Source organism: Cnephaeus nilssonii (genome assembly GCF_951640355.1).
Source record: "Cnephaeus nilssonii genome assembly, chromosome: 19".
Classification (NCBI taxonomy): domain Eukaryota; kingdom Metazoa; phylum Chordata; class Mammalia; order Chiroptera; family Vespertilionidae; genus Cnephaeus; species Cnephaeus nilssonii.
The window spans coordinates 43,756,153-43,779,231 of NC_137090.1; the positions used below are offsets into that span (position 1 = coordinate 43,756,153).

The following is a 23,079-nucleotide window of genomic DNA, read 5'->3' on the forward strand; positions in this document are numbered from 1 at the left end:
TTCCAACGTGCTATGAGGAAGTCCGAGCACAGGGAATGTCTGGGTGGAAGGAGGTTGGAGGAGATCCTGGTATATATGTATATTACCTGGGGATATTATTAAATTGTAGATTCTGATTCAGTAGTTTTGGGATGGATGAGTTTGGGAACCCCATCTCCCACCAAAAAAGGCAAAGAAAGGGTGGGGTGCTAGGTGGGGCTTAACAGGAGCTTCAGATGGAACCAGAGGTCGAACCAACTCCCCTATGGAAGGTCCCTGTAATCGCTTAGACACGCAGCATGACCCCTGGGGTTCCCCCTGGGGTCCCTTTCAGCTTTACCATTCTGATTTTGGGTTCTGAAATCTAACAAGTGGGTTCTTAAACTTCGGGGGTCACAGACCTCTGTGGGAATGATGCGAGCTAGGTACCCTCTTATTCCCCCAAATGCACACACACTCCTAATTCAGCAAACCGCTTTAGGCCCCGCAGGCGGTCCCGCAGCCCGGGTGCAGAACTTCTGCCCGCCCCGCTTTCGGGTCGCACCCGCGACCTGGGCGGTTCCAGGGCTCAGCATCTGGCGCGGCTCCGCGTCAGCCCGGGCGGGGGCGTGGTCACAGCGGGCGGGGGCGGGGCCACGGGCGGAGGCCGCGCCCCTCGCCGAGAAGAGGCCGAGCTTGCTGCATTGCAGCCGCCGCGGCGCCGCTCGGCTCCTCACTCCCAACAATGGCGGCTCCGAGCCCGAGCGGCGGCGGCTCCGGCGGTGGCAGCGGCAGCGGCTCCCCGGGCCCCGTGGGGTCCCCGGCGCCGGGCCACCCGGCCGTCAGCAGCATGCAGGGTAAGGAGCGTGGCAGCGCCGAGACCCCGGCTCCCCGGCGCGGCCGTCGGCGGCGTCGCGGCCTGTCGCCCCGCGCGGACGCCCCCCGACCCGCAGGGGCAGCCCCCGGAGTCGCCGCGCCGGCCCCCCGCCCACCCCCACGGCTTCCCGCGCCCGGCCTGCCGCTTCGGCTCGGCCCGGATCCGGCTTGGGCTCGCGCAGGCCCCGGCCGCGGCCTCCGCCCGAGCTCGGCCCTGGGCCTGCCCGACGCCCCCGCGGTCCCCGGCCCACCTGGCGGGAGCGCCCCGCCGCGGCGGCTTACCTGGCGGGAGCGCCCCGCCCGCCTGCCCCGGACGCGGGCTCGGGCTGCGGCGGCGGGGGCGGCGGGGGCGGCGGGGCCTGGCTCCGCTCCCGGGGCGCCCAGGTAGGCGGCGGCGGCGGCGGCGTCCCTGCCCGCGCCCTCGGCCCTCGGCCCGCTCCCTCGCTTGGTCCCGCCGCCGCCCGGCCCCGCGCAGGGCCATCTTGGTTCCCTTCGGCCACAGCTGCAGCCGGACCCGGGTTGACCTCCGGGCTTCCGCGGTCCTGTCGGACCTGCGTTTCCAAACTTCTGCAGGGTTTCTGCGAGCTGGGAGGGGTGGGGGTTGCTCGGGCCTGTGCCACCTGGAAGGTAGGGAGACAGCCATTGGCCTGGTAGCAGCCATTGATTCCGGCCCAGGGATCCCTGATCCCTGTGTGGGCATTGCATGCAGAAAAAAAATACATAAATAAGGAGTGGATTCGGTTAATGGAGAGATACAGGAAATAGGAAGGCCGGGGTCAAGGTGGCACAGGGTAGTGTCTGGACATCTGAGGCAGCCCTCCTAATTAATGGCTTTTCCCCACTGGAAATGCTTATTAGCTGTGTGTGGCTCTTGACAGCGGTCCTGTGAAAACACCAGGCCCCAGCCCAGGAGGGACCATTTCCTTGAGTTTACTGGGGAATTTCGAGGAGCAATGCTATTTTTAAAAGGGAATCTCAGAAATCTCTTGACAACTTTAGCAAACTGCTTAGCTAAATTATTAGCAGAATCAGTTGGAGTGCTCTCGGTAGTGTGACCATAGTTATTCTTTGATTAAAATCTCCCTAAAGGGCTCCTTCTGGGTCTCTCTCAGCTGTGTGTCTAGTTAAGTTCAGCATTTATTGAATATTTCATGTTTATGAGAACGTGTGTGATTCAGGCAGAGACAGGGTTATATTCATTTTTATAATCCTGTCGCCCTCCCCATGAGCTGATTTTAATATACATAAAGAACAGTGATAGATACATAGAGAGGATGATGTCAGAGCTCAGGGCACTTTCTGTGCAGGCCCTCAGGTAATTAGTTCAGATTGAATTAGTTATTGGATGCCCCTGTGTTGCAAATCACGGCATACAGTCGAAATACAATTTGGGTTTCTTGATCTTACAGCTTTTCAGTCTAGTTGTTGGTGGGAGATGAAACAGCAAAACGACAATTTAGGATTGTATTGCTTATCCAAAATGGGTGACATAAAATACGGTAATGTGATTTTGGGAGGTGGTAGTTTTTTTTTTTTTTTTTTTTGCGGGGGGAGCGGGGTAGTAAGGAGGTTGACCTGTCTCATGTTGGAGAAGAGAGTTGCAATTCTCAGCAGAAAGAACCATTTGTGTGAGGTTTCCAAAGTGGGAAAGAGCTTGGAAGAGTCTAGGAATTCAAAGGAAGTCATTGCATTGAGGTATTATTCTGATGCTCTCCATTCTTCCTTCCCCACCTCTGTGTTTGTATACTAGTAAGCTAAACTTTTTAACAACCTGAACTCACTTTAAAAGGGAGGAGGCTTCAGACTTTTCCTTTAATTATTGATGAATTTTCTTTTATCAGTACTGTGTGTAGGCTTGATTGATTCAGGGACCTGTTATGCCAGTTCTTGATTATTATTACCTCTTTTGATTATTCAGAAGGAAGAGAAGTGCTTGAAATTCTCAGGATGTTGTCTAGCTGAGTTCAGGTTATAAAACATGAGCTTAAGCAGCAATTTAGGATCTCTCTTTTTTGTTTGTTTTGTAATATTAAAGCCTACCCTCCAATACTTCATCTACCAAAGACCTTTAGCTCTAGATCAAACAGAGATGGTCCCTAAAAGATGTTTGTTGTATTTACACCCCCTTCCCACAGTTTGCTTCTATTTGCCACCCAAACATTACTTTTCAGGGAGTTGTTATGGAAGACATTTCATATAACAGATACCCGAGGTCCTTTTGTGTGATAGCACTGCATGGGGCACTGGATAACCCTGCACACCTTTTCCCAGCTTGGACCATACTGGATGTTGGTGACTCAGGAGTGGTCCAAGTGGTCCGGGTTGGGAAGTATTATTTGCTCTTTTTTTTTTTTAAACATATGTATATTTTTATTGATTTCAGAGAGAGAAAAGGCGAGAGAGAAATAGAAATATCAATGATGAGAGAGAATTCTTGACCGGCGGCTGCCTCTTACATGCTCCTATTGGAGATTGAGCCCCCAACCCAAGCATATGCCCTAACCGGGAATCATGAACTCCTGGTTTATGGGTCAACGCTCAACCACTTGAGCACACCAGTCAGGCTGGGAAGTATTGTTTTCTTAATATCATAATGTTTAAGAGCCAGAGCTCTGGAGTCCTGGATTTGAATCCCATATCAGGACTTCAGATATTTGAGACCGTGGGCAAGATATTTAACCTCTTCAAGCCACAGTTTCTCAATTGGAAAGTAGGATTAATGCTTACTTCACTGGTACTCTGAGAATACATATAAATCTAAGCATGGGACTGGCATATAATAAGGGTGCTTGCTAGACATGTTAGCCATCATCATTGGTAAAAGCAACAATACTTTTATTTATAATGGTCTCATTAATGGTCTCTTTCATTATTAATAGACGAGTCCCTAACCGCTCATGATCCACTCACAGTTTCTTCAGCTTCATTATTAATGGGTTCTATCCTCCTCTCTAACCTGTTGATTTCCATTTTTTCATTATTGAGCATTCCCCCTCAGAATATGCTGGATGAACCTTTATTCTACCTGGGTTCAGGTAACTCTTCTGCCATATACAAGCTCTGTGACCTTAGGGAAATTACCCACATTTTCTGAACTGAGTATTTCATCTGTTAAAATAGGGATAATACGTACCTTATAGGGCTATCATGAGAATCACATTAGAGTAATGCATGTGAAAGTGCTTTGAAAATAGTAAGTATATAAGAATTGTTATCAGAGATGATAACCTTCTTTAGTTACTAGTCACTTAAAATGTAATAGATTTAGAAGATCTCATAAACACAAGAGGTTAAATTTATTATAGAAGAAAAAGCAGGGAAATATAAAACTAAGAAATGTCAGTTTTTTAAAACTTAAAAAATTGCTTAGAATCAGTAATTGTTCTGAAAAACATGGAGGCATTTGTAAAGTACTTGTTATAGGAAATACAGAATATGTTGTAGGTGCTTCTGATTCTCTTAATAGCTGGTTTAAATAGTTATTCTTTTTTTCTTGTTAGGTTTCAAATATAAATGTGTAACAAAACTTGTGGACATTTTATAAATGTCAACTGAACATTTTATAAATACCAATTGAAGTAACAATATGATAGTGAGATTCTACCTTTAAAAAACATATAAAACTTTCAAGTGTAATGAAGCATATCTGTTAAGAAAAAGTGAATATTTAAAATCAATATGCTTTTTCTTACAATAATACTGGAATATATACAATATGTATGAGATGCCCTATGTGTGATGCTATTGGACTATCTATTCACTATTTAGTCTGTGGTTTTCAAAAACCACAGGAGGGTGTCTTTATCTTAATTTTAAAGAACTGAATTGTGTGGACATTGGTTATACATAGTTCTAAATCCTAGAATTGCTTGCCTTTCTCTGTGTTGGATACTATTTCTTTTACCATTTATTTGCTATAACCTGATACCATTCCAGCTCAGAAAATTAGTTCCCTTTGAAAGCACATATTGCATTACTCTATGTTCCCTTAAAAATGAGAGCAACCCTAGTGTTCAATTTTTTTTCTCACTTGAGGATATGTTTATTGATTTTTAGAGAGAGGGAGGGAGGGAGGGATAGAGAAAGAGAGCAAAAAACATTGATGTGAGAGTGAAACATTGATCAATTGCTTCTTGTACTTGCTCCAACTAGAGATTGAACCAGAAACCTAGGTATGTGCCCTGACAGGGAATTGAATTCACCATTGTTTGGTGTATGGGACACCACTCCAACCAATTGAGCCACCTGGCCAGGGTCCTAGCGTTAAAAATTAAAACGTAGAAAAATATGTTGCTTTTAGTATACTTCTTTTATAACATTTCCCTTTAACGTATCTTACCATAGTAACTTTATGCTGAAAGTTGCTGAAGGTGGGATATTAGTTAATCCTGTATTTTGAGTCATGTGTTCTTTTTTCGTGAAGTTCTTTCTTTTTTAAAATACATATTTTTATTGATTTCAGAGAGGAAGGGAGAGGGAGAGAGAGATAGAAACATCAGTGATGAGAGAGAATCATTGATCGCCTGCCGCCTGCACGAATCAAGCCCGCAACCTGGTCATGTGCCCTTGACTGCAATTGAACCCTGGACCCTTCAGTCTGCAGGCTGACGCTCTATCCACTGAGCCAAACCGGCTAGGGCATTGTGAAGTTCTTTTTAAAATTATGTTTCTTTTACCTAATTTGAGAAGCTGGATTGATTTGGGCCCATAGAATTTTCCTTATTTTTCGGGGTCTGGAAATCATAATTAACTCCATCATGCATAATCCAGGTCAATCTCTTTTTCTCTCTGGAAGATGGAGATGGCCCAAATGATACAACCTGTGAAACTTTAATTCAGACTTATAATGGGAAACTAATAGTTAAGAAAGCTCTTTTTCTCTGTCCTTACCTAATTTGATGCTCATATGCATCTGTTAAAGGGTAGTTGGGCATAGTCTTCTTGCATTACTGACTTTTAAGTTAAGTAATTTGCTCTAGTAGAGGTGGGGTTAGCCCACTTGTATGACTGGTAGCTATTGCTTTTCTTACTACTCTACTACACAGGTTCACATGGTTCTCTGAGCTCTCTTTAAGTCATTTTATTTTTATTTTTTTAAAATATATTTATTGATTTCAGAGAGGAAGGGAGATGGAGAGAGAGATGGAAACATCAGTGATGAGAGAGAATCATCGATTGGCTGCCTCCTGCACACTCCCCACTGGGGATCAAGTCCGCAACCTGGGCACGTGCCCTTAACTGGAATCAAACCCAGGACCCTTCAGTCTGCAGGCGGACGCTCCGTCCACTGAGCCAAACCAGCTAGGGCTCATTTTAACTGTTCAGAGCTGAGAGAAGAATCTTTGCCAGAAGTGATGCAGATTCCAGAATAGAAGGGAAAGATCACTTTAGGTTTCAGTTAGGGGTGGAACTCGAAGCATTCAGCCACACTTGGGTTGATTTTGGAGCTGTGGTGCTTCCTGATGCTCCTGTATGAACCAGATGTGAACTTGTTGGAGGGTTCCCAGTTGCATTTTGAATTTGGAGGCATTTTGACTGGGAATTTACAAGTAAGTAGAAAACTTTAATTAGGCCTTGAGGCCCAAGAGGTCAGTGTAGAAATGAAAGGTAATAGAACTCTTTGAGCACTATATATAATATGTAAAAGAAATCCATTTAGCATAACAGTTAATAACATACGTTGCCATCCTGGATAAGTCTGCCATCTGCTTTTGGGCATGGGTTAACTTCTAGCCCTTCACCCCCAACTCCAGAAAGTCTTCATGTATCTCTTCATACTTTTAGGTTTGGGAATTAATGGATACTTACAGACAGGATTCAAGGGCAAGGAGCGATAAGATTGGCCTAACTTTGCTATACAGTGAAAGGGAGTGTTGGCCAGTAGTTAAACAGAACTCAAGTTGGACCTTTTGAAAGAAGCAGTCACAGCTTGATTCTTGAGGATCAATACATCATTCTCACCACAGGGAAAGATCATTGAAGTGGATACCACAGTAGTTTTTTCATACCATATTTCATCTTACCAAAAATCACTCCAAATTTTAAAAAGGGGATACAAGGTAAGTGTTGCCAGAGATAGCTCTGCTATGTATTTGACATGCCTGTGTCTGTTCATTGCCTGGCTTTGCTAAAAAATAAAGACATTAAGTGGTTCCCCTAATGTTTGCCAGTATCCCTGATATTTGGTTTAGGTTCCTGTCAGGGAACCTGGGGAAGTATCTCCTTTTTTGAGTTGTTAGAGTCCTCAGGACACCAGACAGTGTCCAGGAAGGCCTGTAGCAGTAATGTAGAGAGCCCTAGCTGAGTGGCTCAGTTGGTTGGAACGTTGTCTGTCATACCAAAAGGTTGGGGTTTGATTCTAGGTTATGGCACATACCAGTTTTCATCCTGGTTGTGGCTTGTACAGGAGGCAGCCAATGATGTTTCACTCTCACATTGATGTCCTCCCCTCTCCTCCCTCCTATCTCTCTCAAAAAAATCCTCGAGTGAGGAAAAAAAATTATTTTAAAAAAAGAAAGAACAAGAAGTGTAGAGTGGTTTGGGGATCCCCATGCTCTCCAGAGTTCTTCCTTTTTATCTGTCTTAAGTTGACTGGGAATGTAAGGAGAGGGAGAGACTGGCTTTGTGTAGGTTAAGCTGGTCTGGTAGGAAAGGTGCCACAATCATTGCTCACCCGAGGGAGAGGCCAGGAATTGTAATGACTATGATAATATTAACCTGCTTTATTCCAGGCTCTGTGTTGGACATTTTAGATATATTGCCTTCCTTAATCATCACAAAACACATTTGTGTAGTACTTTTCTATTTTACAGACGAGAGAATTGAGGCTTATAGAGGTTTGATACTCTCCCTGGGTGTCCTAGGCTTCACTGAAAAGGCTTGAGGTCCTCACTGGGTAGCTCAGTTGGTTAGAGCATTGTCCTGAGATGCTAAGGTTCCGGGTTCGATCCAAGGTCAGGGCACATACAAGAATCAACTAGTGAGTGCATAAAAAAGTGGAACAACAAATTGATGTTTCTCTTTCCCTTCTCTCTAAAAAAATCAATTAAAAAGAAAAGAAAAGGCTTGAGATGATAACATAGCATTAAAGTTACATAACCAGAGTAAGTCATTGGCTACAGGGAGGAAAAAGAACTGGCATATTTGACTAATATTTATAAAATCATGAATGGTTCTGGATGATGCAGACAACCTAGAGTTACTAAATTAAGGTGATTCCCTTTTAAGTTTGAGAGAGGTGCAAGGAAAGTTAAAGAAATAACACAGCAGGAAATAAATCGTGTGGGGCTCATTCTAAATACCACGGAAGTAGACATTTTGGACAAGCTTAGATAAATTCTTAGCTGAATGATATACTCAGTGATTTTGCAGTTTAAGACACATGCCAACATTTTGAGGTTGAAACTTTAAGGCAGCAAACAACTAGACTTTTCATGTTTGTGTCAGAAGGAAGACTTGGTGGATTGGTCTCTGGGCATGACCCAGTAAGGCAGCTCTGATTTTTTTACATTAGTGTGGGCTTATTCTGTGTTCACAATCCATTTTCAGTAGTGCCAAAATCCAGGATGTCCAGGGAACCATAAGGAACTACTGAGAAGGCGGGAAACCACTTATGCCCCTGCTTTGCACCTCCCTGGGTTATACCATCAACCCAGAGGAAGGGGAACGGGGGTAACTGCAACACCCCATGAAGGTAATACTCCAGCAAAATTAGGTGTTCACACACTTTTCAAATTCTGAGGTAATATTATGATTTAAATTCATACTTGTAACTAGAACCCTGGTCTCCTGGAATTCTTCATTTCATTTTCTGCTTTATCAAACACTGTTTGCCTTTATTTTTGTATATGCTTACACCCATCCTAAACAGCCTTGTAAGCCAATATGGGCAATCTCACTTTACTTGGTAAATACAGTCAATTGTAGGTTTTGAAGGTATGGCCAAGTTAAGGGCTCCCAAGATCGGTAAGAGGGTGAGAATGAGGGGAAAAAGACAGGGAGAGGCCTAATGACAAAAAAGGGAGAAAAAGCCCCACATAGCTTTATTTTTTTTATAGGCATACTAGCTAGCACTCTGCCCAATACATCATTTTTTTTTTTAATCCTCACCTGAGGATATTTGTTTTTGGCGTGTGTGTTGTTTTTCTTTAATTGATTCTAGAAAGTGAAGAAGGGGGGGGGGGGGGGGGGAGAGAGAGAGAGACAGAGAGAGAGACAGAGAGAGAGAGAAAGAAAGAGAAAGAGGAAGAAACATCAATTGGTTGTCTCCTGCACACACCCCGACCAGGGATCAAACATACAATACATCTTGATTTTAATGAAAATAAACTTGCCTGGAGCCAGAAAAAATGAGACTCAAATTTGAAGGAGAGGATCCTGTGAAGTTAAGTCCCAGGGTACTGGTAACAACAGGATACAAAAGAATAAGGCATCTAAGACTTCAAGAAATAACTGGTTATTAGCAACAGATTCAGCTGATATTTAGTACTTCCGGAGATGTGGGACTTGAAGAATGTGAATGGAAAGACGGCATTTAGACAGAATTTTTGATACCAGGAGACCTAAAACATCGAACATCTGTGAATGAGTGTTAATGGACTAATTGTAGCATAGCCACAAAGTTGTTTTTTATAAAATTGAGGCTAGTGAAAGGTTTCCTCAGCATTACTTTCCCACCCCATCTTTCTCTTTACGAGAGTGCTGGTTGTCCCCTACAGCCCTCCCTGTCCTTCGTGTGTGATGAGGTAGGAGAGCTATTTGGTACTTTCCAAATCTGTACTACAAGCACCAACTTTCTGATCTCTGCAGGTACTTTTTCATATATACATAAAATCTCTTTATGTATATAGTCATATAGAGAGTCTGTATATACATAGTCTTTTAGATTTAGGGGTCTAGAAAGATTTAGCTACATAGCTTTTAATCTGATTTAATTGATAAGATTAAATGGAATTCCAAGGAAAAGGTGAGCTGTTATGTTCCATTTAGTTTAGCCTTTGCTTGCCTGGTGGACTATGGGTCAGTTAGCAGTTTAGGAAGTTTTTTCTGAGTGAGAAGTAATGCAGACATGGATGTTGGGATGAGGCTTAGAGTCCATTTACCGGGTTACTTCATCCATAATTAAGTAAAAAGAGCAAGTCTGTAGTTATGCTTTGAGAATTTCACGCCCTTCCGTTTTAGCTACTTGCATTGTTTCTGTACTGGCCGAACTTGACATTTTGAGAATTTTTAAGAACTTAAAAAAGTGGGCTTAGTCCGACCCGTGTGGGTCAGTGGTTGAGCATTGACCCATGAGCTAGGAGCTCGGTTTGATTCCTGGTCAGGGCACATGCCCAGGTTGCGGGTTCAATCCCCAATAGGGGGCGTGCAGGGGGCAGCCTATCCATAATTCTGTCTCATCATTGATGTTTCTAGCTCTCCTCCCTCTCTCTAAAATCAGTATTTATAAAAAAAAAGAAAATGAGGAGTATGGATTCCTCTTATTCCCAGTTCATTATTAAAAAAAAGTGAGTTTAACTTTTAAGTTTAGAGCAGTAATTGGTGACATTTTAACATCCTCAGTTACATACACCTTTAAAATTTGTTTCTATCTTGCTTTATTCTGTCACTTATTTTTATATAACCATATGTATAGATCCAACTCATCCTTTTTGTTATTGTCTTTAATCCTCATCCGATGATATTTTTCCATTGATTTTAGAGAGAGTGGAAGGGAGGGGGAGAGACAGAGAGAGAAACATTGATGTGAGAGAGACACATCGATTGGTTGCCTCCTGCAGGTGCCCTTGTCCAGGGCTGGGATCAGCCTGTAACCAAGGTATGTGCCCCTGCCTGGAATGGAATCAAACCTGGGACTCTTCAGTATGTGGGCCAATGCTCTATCCACTGAGCCAAACCGGCTAGGGTCCAACTCAATCTTTTTCATACTTTTCAAATTCTTGTTCCTTTCCCTAACATATGGCTGTTTTATTTGCATTTTTTCTCACCTTTTGTTTTTGCTACCTAGCGGCAACTGTTGACTCTGTTTAGAGCTAAAAAGAGAAGAGTTACTGTTGCTTTAAAATTGTTTCAGTGTTTCATCAGTTTCCTCTCCAGGAATACAGGTGCAGTTTCCCTTCCTTCTAGTTGGAGAAGGTGGGCAACCCACTTCTGAGCTGTGGCTCAGGCTCCTCTGCGCTTGATCCCACTGCTGCTTCCAGAAAGCCAGTTCCTTTTCCTCCTGCCTTGTTTGTGCTCTGCTCATTTATTCAGGAGGCTGGCTGACTTTTAGTTTCTTAGGTTTATAAGACCCATGGATCTTTGATTTTTTCCTTTCTGAAGTCTTGCTGCTGCTCATCTGGTAAGGTGTCACATACTGAGCTTCAGTGGTAGTGTCTGTGCCCTGCCTCCAGATTTGCCCCCAGTACCTCTGTCCCATGAAGTCTCCATTCCCACTTCCTCCTCTGTTGCCATTTGTGCCGTTAGGCAGTAAGCAGTGGGTTACTTTTGTGCACCAAAGTACCTTCCTGTCCAAGTAGCTACACACTAGCATTTTTCAGGTTTCCTACATTATCTTTTTGGAATCCCAAGCACTTTCATAACTAGATGGGAAAGACTACTTACACATATTCTTCCTTTAGTTCTGGTTCTTTTTCCTACAAGTTTTGACTGAGTTTGTATAAATACAAGCTTGAGTAATACTCATTCTAAATTTACTTTTCTGTTTTGTTCCCCAAAGCAGTAATAAACACAGGCATAGGTAGACTACTAAGAAAACCAGCTATTCACCCAATGAACTAAGTGGGTGAAAGAATTATTTGAAATGGCTATTTTTTAACTTTCAGTTTTTTAATATTGATTTTTAGAGAGAGACTGAGGGAGAGGGGGAGAGAGACAGAAACATCCGTGAGAGAGAAACATCGGTTGGCTGCCTCCTGCAAGCCCCCAGTGGAATTGAGCCCACAACCTGGGCATGTGCCCTGACTAGGAATTGAACCAGCAACCTCTTGGTGCATGGAACGCTGCTCAACCAACTGAGCCACACCGCTGGGCAGAGAAGGCGTTTATTTTAAACAGCTTATTTGAACTGGGTGTATTTTACAAAAATATATACCTGTGTACACTGTATGCATAAGGTACAACTAGATTCAATTGGTTTTAGAAAATGTGTTCATGTTTCTAAGGAGAAGTCACAGGTTTTTTTCTTATAAGTAACTTCCTGCTCTGTCTTATCATTCCTAGGGACATGGTCTCTTTTTAAATCAGACCTACTCTAGAGAATTTCAGCACCTCTGAAATAGTTCATTGTCTTGTCATTTAGAGGTAGCTAATTGGCTAGAAAATGTTTAGGTATGTTTCACAATTTATGAAGCACTAAAGTTTTTGAATCATAGGCAGTAATTAATCATGAGCAGTTCTAAGTTAGTAATTTGAATTAATAAAATTGTAATATTCTGAATTTACAGAATGAAAGAATTGACTGATCTATCTTAAAAAATACTCTTAGCTTCCAAGGGTTAATAGCTATTCTTTTTACTGAATAGATCTGAAAAATAAAGGTAAAGACAATGTAACTCTTATAATTTAAACTTGATTTCAGTTCTATAATAAAGTACATCTACATCCGAAAAAGTTGAATTATTAAAGAATTGTGTTATAGTTACATCTGTGATGGTGGGGGTTATGTGATTTGAACTGTTCTTAAATTAGTTTTATTCAAAATGTAATATAAAAATGCAATGTCATGTTCTAATTTTGGTTTGTTTGATTTACAGTAAATGAACTGGAACTTATCTCTTTTACTTTAGGCTTTCAGATAAACTTCTGTGAAAAGGCACAAAGTAAGCTATACATTTTATGATACTATGCTACTTATTTCTTTCATATCCATCTTGGTATTGGGAATGTGTCTACTCTTGTTTAACTAACCAGCCATGGCAATTTTACATTAAAAGAGCTTCCATTTTTCATTCTTTTTCCAAATGTAAAAAAATTTTGTTCTTATTTTCGTTTGAAATTGAAATAGAATACATACATATTAGGAATTCAAATGTATATGGGTATAGAAAGATTTATATATATACTGTGTGTGTGTGTGTATATATATATATATGCATATATGTGTATATATATATATATATATACATATACACACACACACACATATATATAGTCCCAAAAATGTATACACACACTTTGAATAATTATAAAGGCAGTGTTTATTAATAGACATTTCATTTTAAAAATTGAGCTATCAGCTATTAAAAGTGTGTATACATTTTTAGGGGACACATTGTATATTCAGATGTATATAGGTATAGAAAGATATGCTAGCTTTAGAAACGTGTGTGGGTATAGAAAGGTATATATAGGTGCATGTGTAGATAGTTTTAGAAGGATATACACAGGTATTTGGACTTAACTATAAGTTATGTTATATTAATTAGGTCACAAGTTGAGGAAGGTTCATTTTTAAATTTGCATTGCAAAATGTATATAACTGTATCAAAGGTCTCATGCTTTAAAATTAATTTATTTAAACCATACATTTAATGCATTTTATTATTTTTTCTTTAAAACAAAGCTTGTTCTTCCTCCTGCCTCTCCCATCCCCCAAAATAGACTAGTGTTTTATATTCTTACACTAGTCTTCATAGACTACAGAATATGGTTTCTATTAAAAAGCAACATTTATAAAGCTAAAACAAATGCATTTTAAGCTTAAATATCACTGTATAAAATGCAGTTTAAAAAACCCCAACTCAAGGAGACTATTCTCCAATTAACATAAAAATATCAAAATAAAATGTAACTAGTTTCATCTGCTTATTTATTCATAGAGTGGGGAAGACTGATCACTTTTTTTTTTTTAAGTGTCTTTGCTTTACTCCTCCCCAGCCCCCCGCTCCCCCCCAATATATTTTTATTGATTTCAGAGAGTAAGGGAGAGGGGGAGAGAGAGAGATAGAGATAGAAACATCAATGATGAGAGAGAATCATTGATCAGCTGCCTTCTGCATGCCCCCACTGAGGATCAAGCACGCAACCTGGGCATGTGCCCTGACTGGGAATTGAACCTGTGACCTCCTGGTTCAGATGCTCAACAACTGAGTCAGCTGGCCTGGTGACCACTTTTCTATATATATTATTCCTTTCCCCTCCTAGCCTATCTATACTAATAAAAGGATAATATGCAAATTGGTCAGGACACCCTCACAGTAATGACTGAACAGCAGGCTGGCAGGGGGGTTAGTGAGGGATGACCAAATGACTGAACAAACAGGCTGCGTGGGGCGACCAGGCCGGCAGGGGGGTTAGTGAGGGACGTCCAAACGACTGAACGGCAGGCTGCGTGGGGCGACCAGGCTGGCGGGGGGGGGGGCGGTTAGGGGCGACCAGGCCAGCAGGAGGGGGTGCAGTTGGGGGTGACCAAGCCAGCAGGGGGCGATTAGGCTGGCAGGGGGCAGTGAGGGGTGACTAGGCCAGTGGGGGGGCAGTTGGGAGTGACCAGGCTGGTGGGGGGGCGGTTAGGGGTGACCAGATCGGCAGAGGGGGCAGTTGGGGGTGAACAGGCCGGCAGGGGGGGCAGTAAGGGGTGATTAGGCCGGCGGGGAGTGGGGGGCAGTTAAGAGCGAGCAGGTCGGCAGGGAGGGGACAGTTGGGGGCGACCTGGCCGGCAGCAGGGGGCATTTAGGGTAAACCAGGCTAGCGGGGGGGAGGAGGGGGCAGTGAGGGGCGATCAGGCCAGCAGTGGGGGCAGTTAGGGGCGACCAGGCAGGCAGGCAGGTGAGCGATTAGGAGCTAGCGGTCCAGGATTGTGAGTCGGACATCCCCCGAGGGGTCCCGGATTGGAGAGGGTGTAGGCTGGGCTGAGGGGACCCCCCCCCCGGGTGCATGAATTTCGTGCACTGGGCCTCTAGTTGAAATATAATTGACAATTAACATTGTGTAAGCTTAATGTGTACAGCGTGTTGATTTGACACACATATATTATGAAATGATAATAACAGTAGGGTTAGTCAACACTTCCATCACCTCACATAATTAATATTTGTGTGAACATTTAAGGTTATTCTTTTAAGTATATAATATATATATATACACAGATATATATATATATATATATATATATATATATATATATATATATATCTGTATATATATATATATATATATTTTTTTTTTTTTTAAAAAATATATTTTTATTGCTTTCAGAGAGGAAGGGAGAGGGAGAGAGAGATAGAAATATCAATGACGAGAGTCATTGATCGGCTTCCTCCTGCACAGCCCGCAACCCAGGCATGTGCCCTTGACCAGAATCGAACCTGGGACTCTTCAGTCCACGGGCTGAGGCTCTATCCACTGAGCCAAACCGGCTAGGGCTATAATATATTCTTACCTATAGTTAGCATGCTGTACATTTTAAATCCCCTGATATGTATCATTCTTAAAGTTCAAAGGGAACAAAGTTTAACCTGAAGAAAACATTTCTGTTTTAAAATTTTCTGATGGAATCAAATGCTTAATTTCTTTTGGTTGAATACTGTGACTTCCTTTGAAATGTAGTTAGCAAAGATTTATTTCTTGAGTGGTTCACCAATGATATAAATATATAATGAGTAATAGAGTGGGGTTCCTATACCCTGGGATAATTTTTAAAAAATTGGCCCATTATTATCATCCTTTTCTTACCTTAAAATAATAATAGTGTATAGCCTTGGCTGGGTAGCTCAGCTGGTTAGAGCATTGCCCCATAGGCAAGGTTGTGGGTTTGATCCCTGGTTAGGCACATACAAGAAGCAATTAGTGAATGCATAAATAAGTGGAACAACAAATCAATCAGTCTCGCTCTCTCTCAAATCAATCAATAAAAAATAGATAATAGTGTATAATATCCTTCCCATAATGAACATAAATATATGATGTATATGTAATGAAGTTACAACTTTTTTTTTTTAATCCTCACCTGAGGATATTTTTTCATTGATTTTTAGAGAGAATGGATGAGAGAGGGAAAGACAGAGAAATATCAATGTGAGAGAAACACATTGATTGGTTGCCTCCTGCATGAGCCCTAACCAGGGCCCGGGTTGGGGAGGATCCTGCAACTGAGGTATGTGCCCTTGATTGGAATCGAACCTGGAACCCTCTGTTTGCAAGCCGACGCTCTATCCACTGAGCCAAACTGGCCAGGGCTGTTTTATGCTATCTTTTAATTTTAACCTAAGATAATTTTTAGCTTTCATTTACCTTTTAATATAAAATATTTCTTTTTAATAATATAATTTTTAGTTTTTATATATTGACATAAAATCTAAACAAAAATGCTAACAATTTTAAAATTTAAAACTGCATTCACATTGTTGCTCTTTTTTTCTTAGTTCCTATTATGGGCATAAAACAAGAGAAACATTGATTTTATTAAGTTTAAAATATGTACACATTGTCTATAAATAGCTTTGTAGGTAGATTAAATTTAAAATATGTACACATTGTCTATAAATAGCTTTGTAGGTAGATTAAAAATGCCGTTAGGTTGTTTAAATGGTCCTGTCTCTTTCCCATTGTTATAGGAATGATATGTTTACAGCGTTGCCTACTTTAATACACAGGGAAGAATCTAACACAGGAGCACATATATTTCCACTTTGGGTTGCCTTCATTACCATGCCATACTGTGACTACTTTCTTACATGTCTCCTTTTATTTCTCCCTCTCTGGGAGGTCCTCTTCATTATTTTCCAGCTTTTGGGATTCAAGACAGTTTTATACATTCATTCACAAAGCACATATTGGACACCTAGGTACCATAAAGTGAGGAAGATTATTGGTACAGAAATGAATAGAATTGGTGCCTGCCCTTAGTGGGCTCACTGGAGTTGATCCTGGTTGGTTGTTCAGCGCTTCACTTCTTACGCTGCACTGATAGTACCTAGGCCCTGAGTGAGGCGGTGCGGGAGCAGCTGTGTGCTGGGCACCTTGGCTCCTGCTCTTCTCTCCTGAGTGAGGACAAGCCTGAGGGCGCTGTGGGTCTCTGGATAGCTTCTTTCCTGATTGGAGACCATGGCTCAGACCCAACAGCGGGCCTGCCCTGCTGTGGAGTTAGCAGAGCCGTCTGCACTGGCTGGGACTTCCGTGGAAGACTCTAGAAAAGGGAGCACACATATGAGGAAGGGTTGGAGCTGCTTTGTTGGTTGGGATGGCTAGCTCTAAGTTGACAGCATTTATTTTTGCACTATTGGTACCTATATTTTAGGGTAAGTTTTCAGTTGTTTACACATATTAACACTTTCCCCCCAAAACTGGTCTTGTGATTGATATGACTTAAAAGTTAAAAACTGCAATTTTGTAATGTTTGCAGACATTCAGTCTTCCAGTTTGCTCTGGAATATAGACATTAACTTTACCTTAAAAGTAGTCACTCATTTCTATAAAAATAGAGGGCTTGAAATGACCAAAGCAGTGTTTTCTCACCTCTTAGGGCATACTGTAGTTTCAAAATCTCAAGTTTTATTTTAAGGGTGTTTTAAGATTATCAGAAAAACTTATATTTACTTAATCTAATCTAATAATGGACAAATATGCAAATTGACCATACCTCCGACACACCACAAACCACGCCCACAAGCCACGCCCACCATCCAATCAGAGCGAGTATGCAAATTAACCAAAACCAAGATGGCTACAGCCACAGAGAGCAAGGTTTCCTAGGTAACAGAGGAAGCCAAGCTTTCTGCCTGCCCTTTCCAGGCCTAAGCCTCCACTCAAGCTACAAAGTTTCAATTATAGAAGGTAAACAAATTCAAACAAATGGCGGCAGAATGGAGATTGAGAGAGCAGGCCAGGGTTGCCGCCGGTAACAGGGGAAGCAAAGCTTTCCGCACACCCTGGCCAGGACCACCCGCTTAAGGCAACAAAGTTTCAATTATAACCCCAACACAAATGGCTGCCTGCCTCGGAGGGAGCCCCAGGCTTGGCTCCGCTCCAGGCTACAAAGTTTCAATTGTAGAAGGAAAATAAATCCCAGATACCAGGGCCTCTCTTGGGTTGCCAGGGGGCGTGGCCGGCCTGCAAACCACCACAGGCCCCTCGCTCAGGCCGCTCCACGCCCCAAGGGAACCCCACCCTGATCCGGGACACCCTTCAGGGCAAACCAGCTGGCCCCCACCCGTGCACCAGGCCTCTATCCTATCTAATAAAAGTAATATGCAGATTGATCATCACTGCAACACACAATATAGCTGCCCCCATATGGTCAAAGATCCTGCCCCCATGTGGACACAAGATGGCCACCACAAGATGGCCAGCAGGAGAGGGCAGTTGGGAGGGACCAAGCCTGCAAGGGAGGGCAGTTGAGAGGGACCAAGCCTGCAAGGGAGGGCAGTTGGAGGTGATCAACCCTGCAGGAGAGGGCAGTTAGGGGTGACCAGGCCGGCAGGAGGGAAGTTGGGGGCAAACAGGCTGGCAGCAGAGTGATTAGGGGGTGATCAGGCTGGCAGGCAGAAGTGGTTAGGGGCAATCAGGAAGGCAGGCAGGCAAGCAGTTGGGAGCCAGCAGTCCTGGATTGTGAGAGGGATGTTCGACTGCCCGTTTAGGCCCGATCCCTCCGGGTGGCAGTTGGACATCCCTTGAGGGGTCCCATATTGGAGAGGGTACAGGCTGGGCTGAGGGACAACCCCCCTCCGTGCATGAATTTCGTGCACCGGGCCTCTAGTTAAAAATAATTACACAGGGTGGGCAAAAGTAGGTTTACAGTTGTTCATATGGAAGATAATAAACTGTTTTGCGTACTCACAGCTTTAAACACACTTTTGCCCCACCCTTACATCATACAGCAGTTGTAGGAGGGAATGGGGCAAAAGAGTTCAAAATTAGATATTGTTAAAAGTCCAATAAGTTTGACTACTGCTGCTTCAAATCCTCAGTTCTCCATCACAAATCAAAGAGACTTGTAAGATAATTCTGATGACTAATGGAAGCTCTGAAGGTTTAATTTTTTCCATTGTTTGACTTTCACATAGTTTTTGTTTTTCTATATTGTTACATCACTATTGCCTGTTATAAGTTAGTGGAGTTTTATTGGAGATGTGTGTGTACCAGTAGGTATTTACACACACAAGCAAATAGTGTGAGATTACATATATAATTTTGGAACCAGATTTTTATAGAAATTCAATAAAAATCCACTTTGTACCTCATGTTCTTCCTTACCAGTTATAGTTTGTGCATTTATTTGCTTTTTGGTTTTCTAAATATGTATATTTAAGAATATATTTAAGATGATAGGTAATAAAGTTATAATTATTATTATTTTAAAATCTTTATTGTTGAAAGTATATGTTCCCTTTTTTCCCCATTGACCTCTTCTAGCCCTCCCCCACCCTTCACCCCAGGCCTTCATCACCCTATTGTCTGTGTCCATGGGTTATGCATATATGCATAAGTTCTTTAGTTGATCTCTCATCCACCACCCTCCCCTCTTTCCCTCTGTGGGTCAACAGTCTGATCCATGCTTCTATTACTCTGGATCTATTTTGTTCATCAGTTAAAGTTATAATTATTTAAAAAACATATTATATTTCTTTTAACACTGTTGGGTCATTGAGATTTTTCTGAAGTCTGAATGTAAAACAGCTTAAGGAAAACATTCTTTACGATGTAGAGCTACATTTAGAAGGTTGATTAAGTAATCATTTATCATTTGTAAATGATAATTTTGTATTTGTAAAGATGTTTATGTGATTTATGGCCAAGTTTGAATGATTATATCTCTGGTTTTAATGAGCTAACTTGTAAACACTGTTCTTGAGAATATGATTCAATTTGCTTTATAAAACCAATTTTTTGAAGGGGGTTGTAGATTTGCCTAGAAATAAAGTTTTTGAGAAATTATTTTATAAATGTCAAATTTACCTGAGTTGTATCAGCATTCTGATTTTTTATTCAGGTGGAAATTGTGACCCATTAATCTTCCAGGGGCATTGGGCTTCTCAGAAAATGCCTGACAATCCTGTGCCGATGCAAGTGAGCGCAGGTACAGTTTGGCACCCCTCTGTTGATAGTTCAGTTTTCACACAAGCGCTCTCATAGCCCTTTCCCTTCTGTACTGCAGTGTATTTTTAGCCCTCAGCTGAAGAGTTCTTGAGTGCTAAAGACAAGTTTGGATAGTGTTGACTTTCTGCAGCTTTGCCTTTTGCACTTTTAGTGGCTTTAAGCACTTTTAGTGGCTTTCAAAACTTTTAGTGGCTTTAAACAGTTGTTTTACTTGGAGATGTTTGCATAGCAGTGGGGTCTTTATTTAGAAAGTAATATGCTAGAGGAAATTTGCATATAGTGGCTGCTTTTGCAGAATGCACATCTGAGGATTTGGAGAAAAAATGGAGGTATCTAATGACAGCTTCTCATTTTCATTGTGAAACTATTCTTTCTAGGTTGAGTATACCTAATAGTTTTTAAATTGGTAATAATAAAAGGAAACAATAAAGGGGGAGGAAGGTTGTTTCTTTAATCTTTAATCTTTATAGAAATTCGAGTATGTCACTAATAAGTTTACTGATTTGATAAGAAATTCTATAAAAGATAATATTGAGGGTTTGGGGGAGAAAGGGATTCTCATGGAAGGTGACAGTAAGGTGGTAGGCACACAGTGCAATATACAGTCTTGTAACATAGAAACCCACACCTGAAATCTGTGTTTATATGTCCATGTTGACCATTGTCACCCCAATCAATTAAATAAATATTAAAAAATAAAATGTACTAAACATGCATTAAAAAAAGACAGTGTTTTGCTCAAGGAGTATTTGACTTTTTTGGAGGTGGCATATAAAAAGCAGGGAAGGTAAGGAATAGGGGAGAGGGACAAACCACCCTGCATTTAAAATGAAGAGCTTAGCCCTAGCCGGTTTTGCTCAGTGGATAGAGCGTCGGCCTGCAGATTGAAGGGTTCCAGGTTCGATTCCAGTCAAGGGTACATACCTTGGTTGCAGGCTCCCAGCCCTGTCAGGGACATGCAGGAGGCAACCAATCTATATGTCTCTCTTACATCAGTGTTTCTCTCTGTCTTTCCCTCTCCCTCCCACTCTCTCTAAAAATCAATGGAAAAATATCCTTGGGTGAGTATTAAAAAAATAATAAGAAGAAGAGCTTAGAAAATTCAGCTGATTAAATTTCCAATTTCCCAGAAAAAGAATGACCATATTTGCTACTACTGGAAAAAGAATGACCATATTTGCTACTACTTAGTAAACTGTTAACAAGGCTTATCAAAATTAATATAGATGCTGAAGTAAGTTGAAAATGAGACTTTTGTGGGACTTGCCATAAGCCCAGCTAGCATCCAGTATAGTCATCACTGTCTTTGTGGACCATGATGAACTGCCAGAGGAAAGTCCATCTGCTTGGAAACAGCTTTTTATACTAATAAAACCCAATGATGGTAGTATCGGTATAGGCTGAGTCGAGATTTACTAGTCCCTTTATACATTACTAGAGGCCCGATGCACAAATATTTGTGAAGGAATGGGCCTTCCTTCCCCTGGCTGCTGGGACCACCTTTGCTGCGGACGGAGCTGCCTTTTCGCTCTGGCCCGGAGCCGCCTTTCCGCCTTCCCAAACTGCCCAGAGGCCCAGAGTGGCTGGGGGCGGTGCGGAATGCCTGTGTCGTCGCTGTGGCCGCGATGTAAGCGTCCCGCCCCGCCCCCGGCTTGGAGCCTGTGTATGCAAATTAACCTGCCATCTTTGTTGGGTTAATTTGCATACTCCTGATTGGCTGGTGGGCGTCCCTAAGGTATGGTCAGTTTGCATCTTACTCTTTTATTAGTGTAGATGCCATTCCAAGGGGAATGTTGCCTAATTATCTCTTATCTTGGAGGTGGTAGAAACATTAATTTTTCCTAAAAAATGGGTGTGGTACTAGAAGAAGGAAAGTTTCATTTCAAACAGCTATTGAACCTTTAAAATCATTGGAGAAGCTTATTGTGTGATATTTTGAGCGATAAAAAAATTAGTAATGACCCCACGTTGCAGAAAGTTTCCTTTTAGCTGCCAATTGAACTTGACTCTTAACAATGAAGGGATATATGACAAAAACTTTTGAGGTTGAACAGATATAGGGCAGAGATGATGTGGAAAGTTTCTAGAGAGTTTCAGTTTAAGTGGATTTTAATTTAGCTTACAAATTTAGGGTGATAGTTTTCAAATAAGGTGTAGTAAATGCTTGAATTCTCACTAAATGATTTTTGAGTGCTTTCAAAATCCAGTCACAGCTGTCTAGATCCGTGGTTGGCAAACTGCGGCTCGCGAGCCACATGTGGCTCTTTGGCCCCTTGAGTGTGGCTCTTCCACAAAATACCACGGCTCTGGGCAAGTCTATTTTGAAGAAGTGGTGTTAGACGAAGTTTAAGTTTAAAAAATTTGGCTCTCAAAAGAAATTTCAATCGTTGTACTGTTGATATTTGGCTCTGTTGACTAATGAGTTTGCCGACCACTGGTCTAGATGAAAAGATCAGTACTAGACGGGTTGGTGTTTATCTTCTCATTAGGTAGAATTAAGTGCACATTAATCAGAAATGAAAATCAGGTGTGTTCAAGCATATTCATTCCTTTTTAGAGAACCTTTTGTAACATTAAATAAACAGAGGCATAAATGTAACACTTAACAAATATCTATGCATCACTAATGGTCAGAGGCATTGGGTCTTTAGACATGAGTTTAAATCTAGAGCCTACTCTGAAGCACCTTATGTTTGAGAGCTTGAACATGAGACAGGACTATTTGGTGGTAATAATAAATAACTTATTTACTGTATGCCAAATCCCATTCTAAACACTTTATATTAACTCCTTTAATTCTCATAACAACCTTAGGAAGTGGGTATAGTAATTATTTAAATGAGAAAATTGAAACACAGAAGATTAAGTAAATTTTCCAAAATCATACAGTTAATGAATGATAGAATTGCTGTGACCTTAGTCTAGTCACAGGTTACATGCTATAAACCATAGTGTTTTATTGATTCTTGAAAGAAGGCACTAGGCAACTCATAGAAATGGTTTTTGAGGGATGTTCACTCGCAAAGGCTTATGAGAACTGGACTTAGGATTGATAATAATTTTTATTTTTATTTTCTGGCTCCGGAGAGTTTGACAATGCTATCTAATAAGCCAGACAGAGCATTAAATGGAAAGATTTCTTCTTGTTGCTCTGAAGCTAAGGGACATAGGGGATCTATCAATAGGGAAAGATGTTTAATCAAAAACTCCAAA

The 23,079-nt window shown here is 41.7% G+C and overlaps 1 protein-coding gene across 5 annotated transcripts in view; it reads left to right on the forward strand.

Moving 5' to 3' along the window:
* The first annotated feature begins 634 nt into the window (after positions 1 to 634).
* Positions 635 to 23,079, forward strand: part of MAP2K4 (mitogen-activated protein kinase kinase 4) — a 112,146-nt gene continuing 89,701 nt past the window's right edge. The window contains exons 1-3 of one of the 5 annotated variants that reach the window (XM_079798922.1): positions 635 to 815; positions 12,588 to 12,653; positions 19,760 to 19,846. In XM_079798922.1, coding sequence (XP_079655048.1) covers positions 704 to 815; positions 12,588 to 12,653; positions 19,760 to 19,846 — 265 coding nt within the window. In that variant the 5' untranslated portion in view covers positions 635 to 703. The remainder of the gene's footprint in view (positions 816 to 12,587; positions 12,654 to 19,759; positions 19,847 to 23,079) is intronic. The other 4 variants (XM_079798923.1, XM_079798924.1, XM_079798925.1 and 1 more) reach the window with 4 other exon arrangements.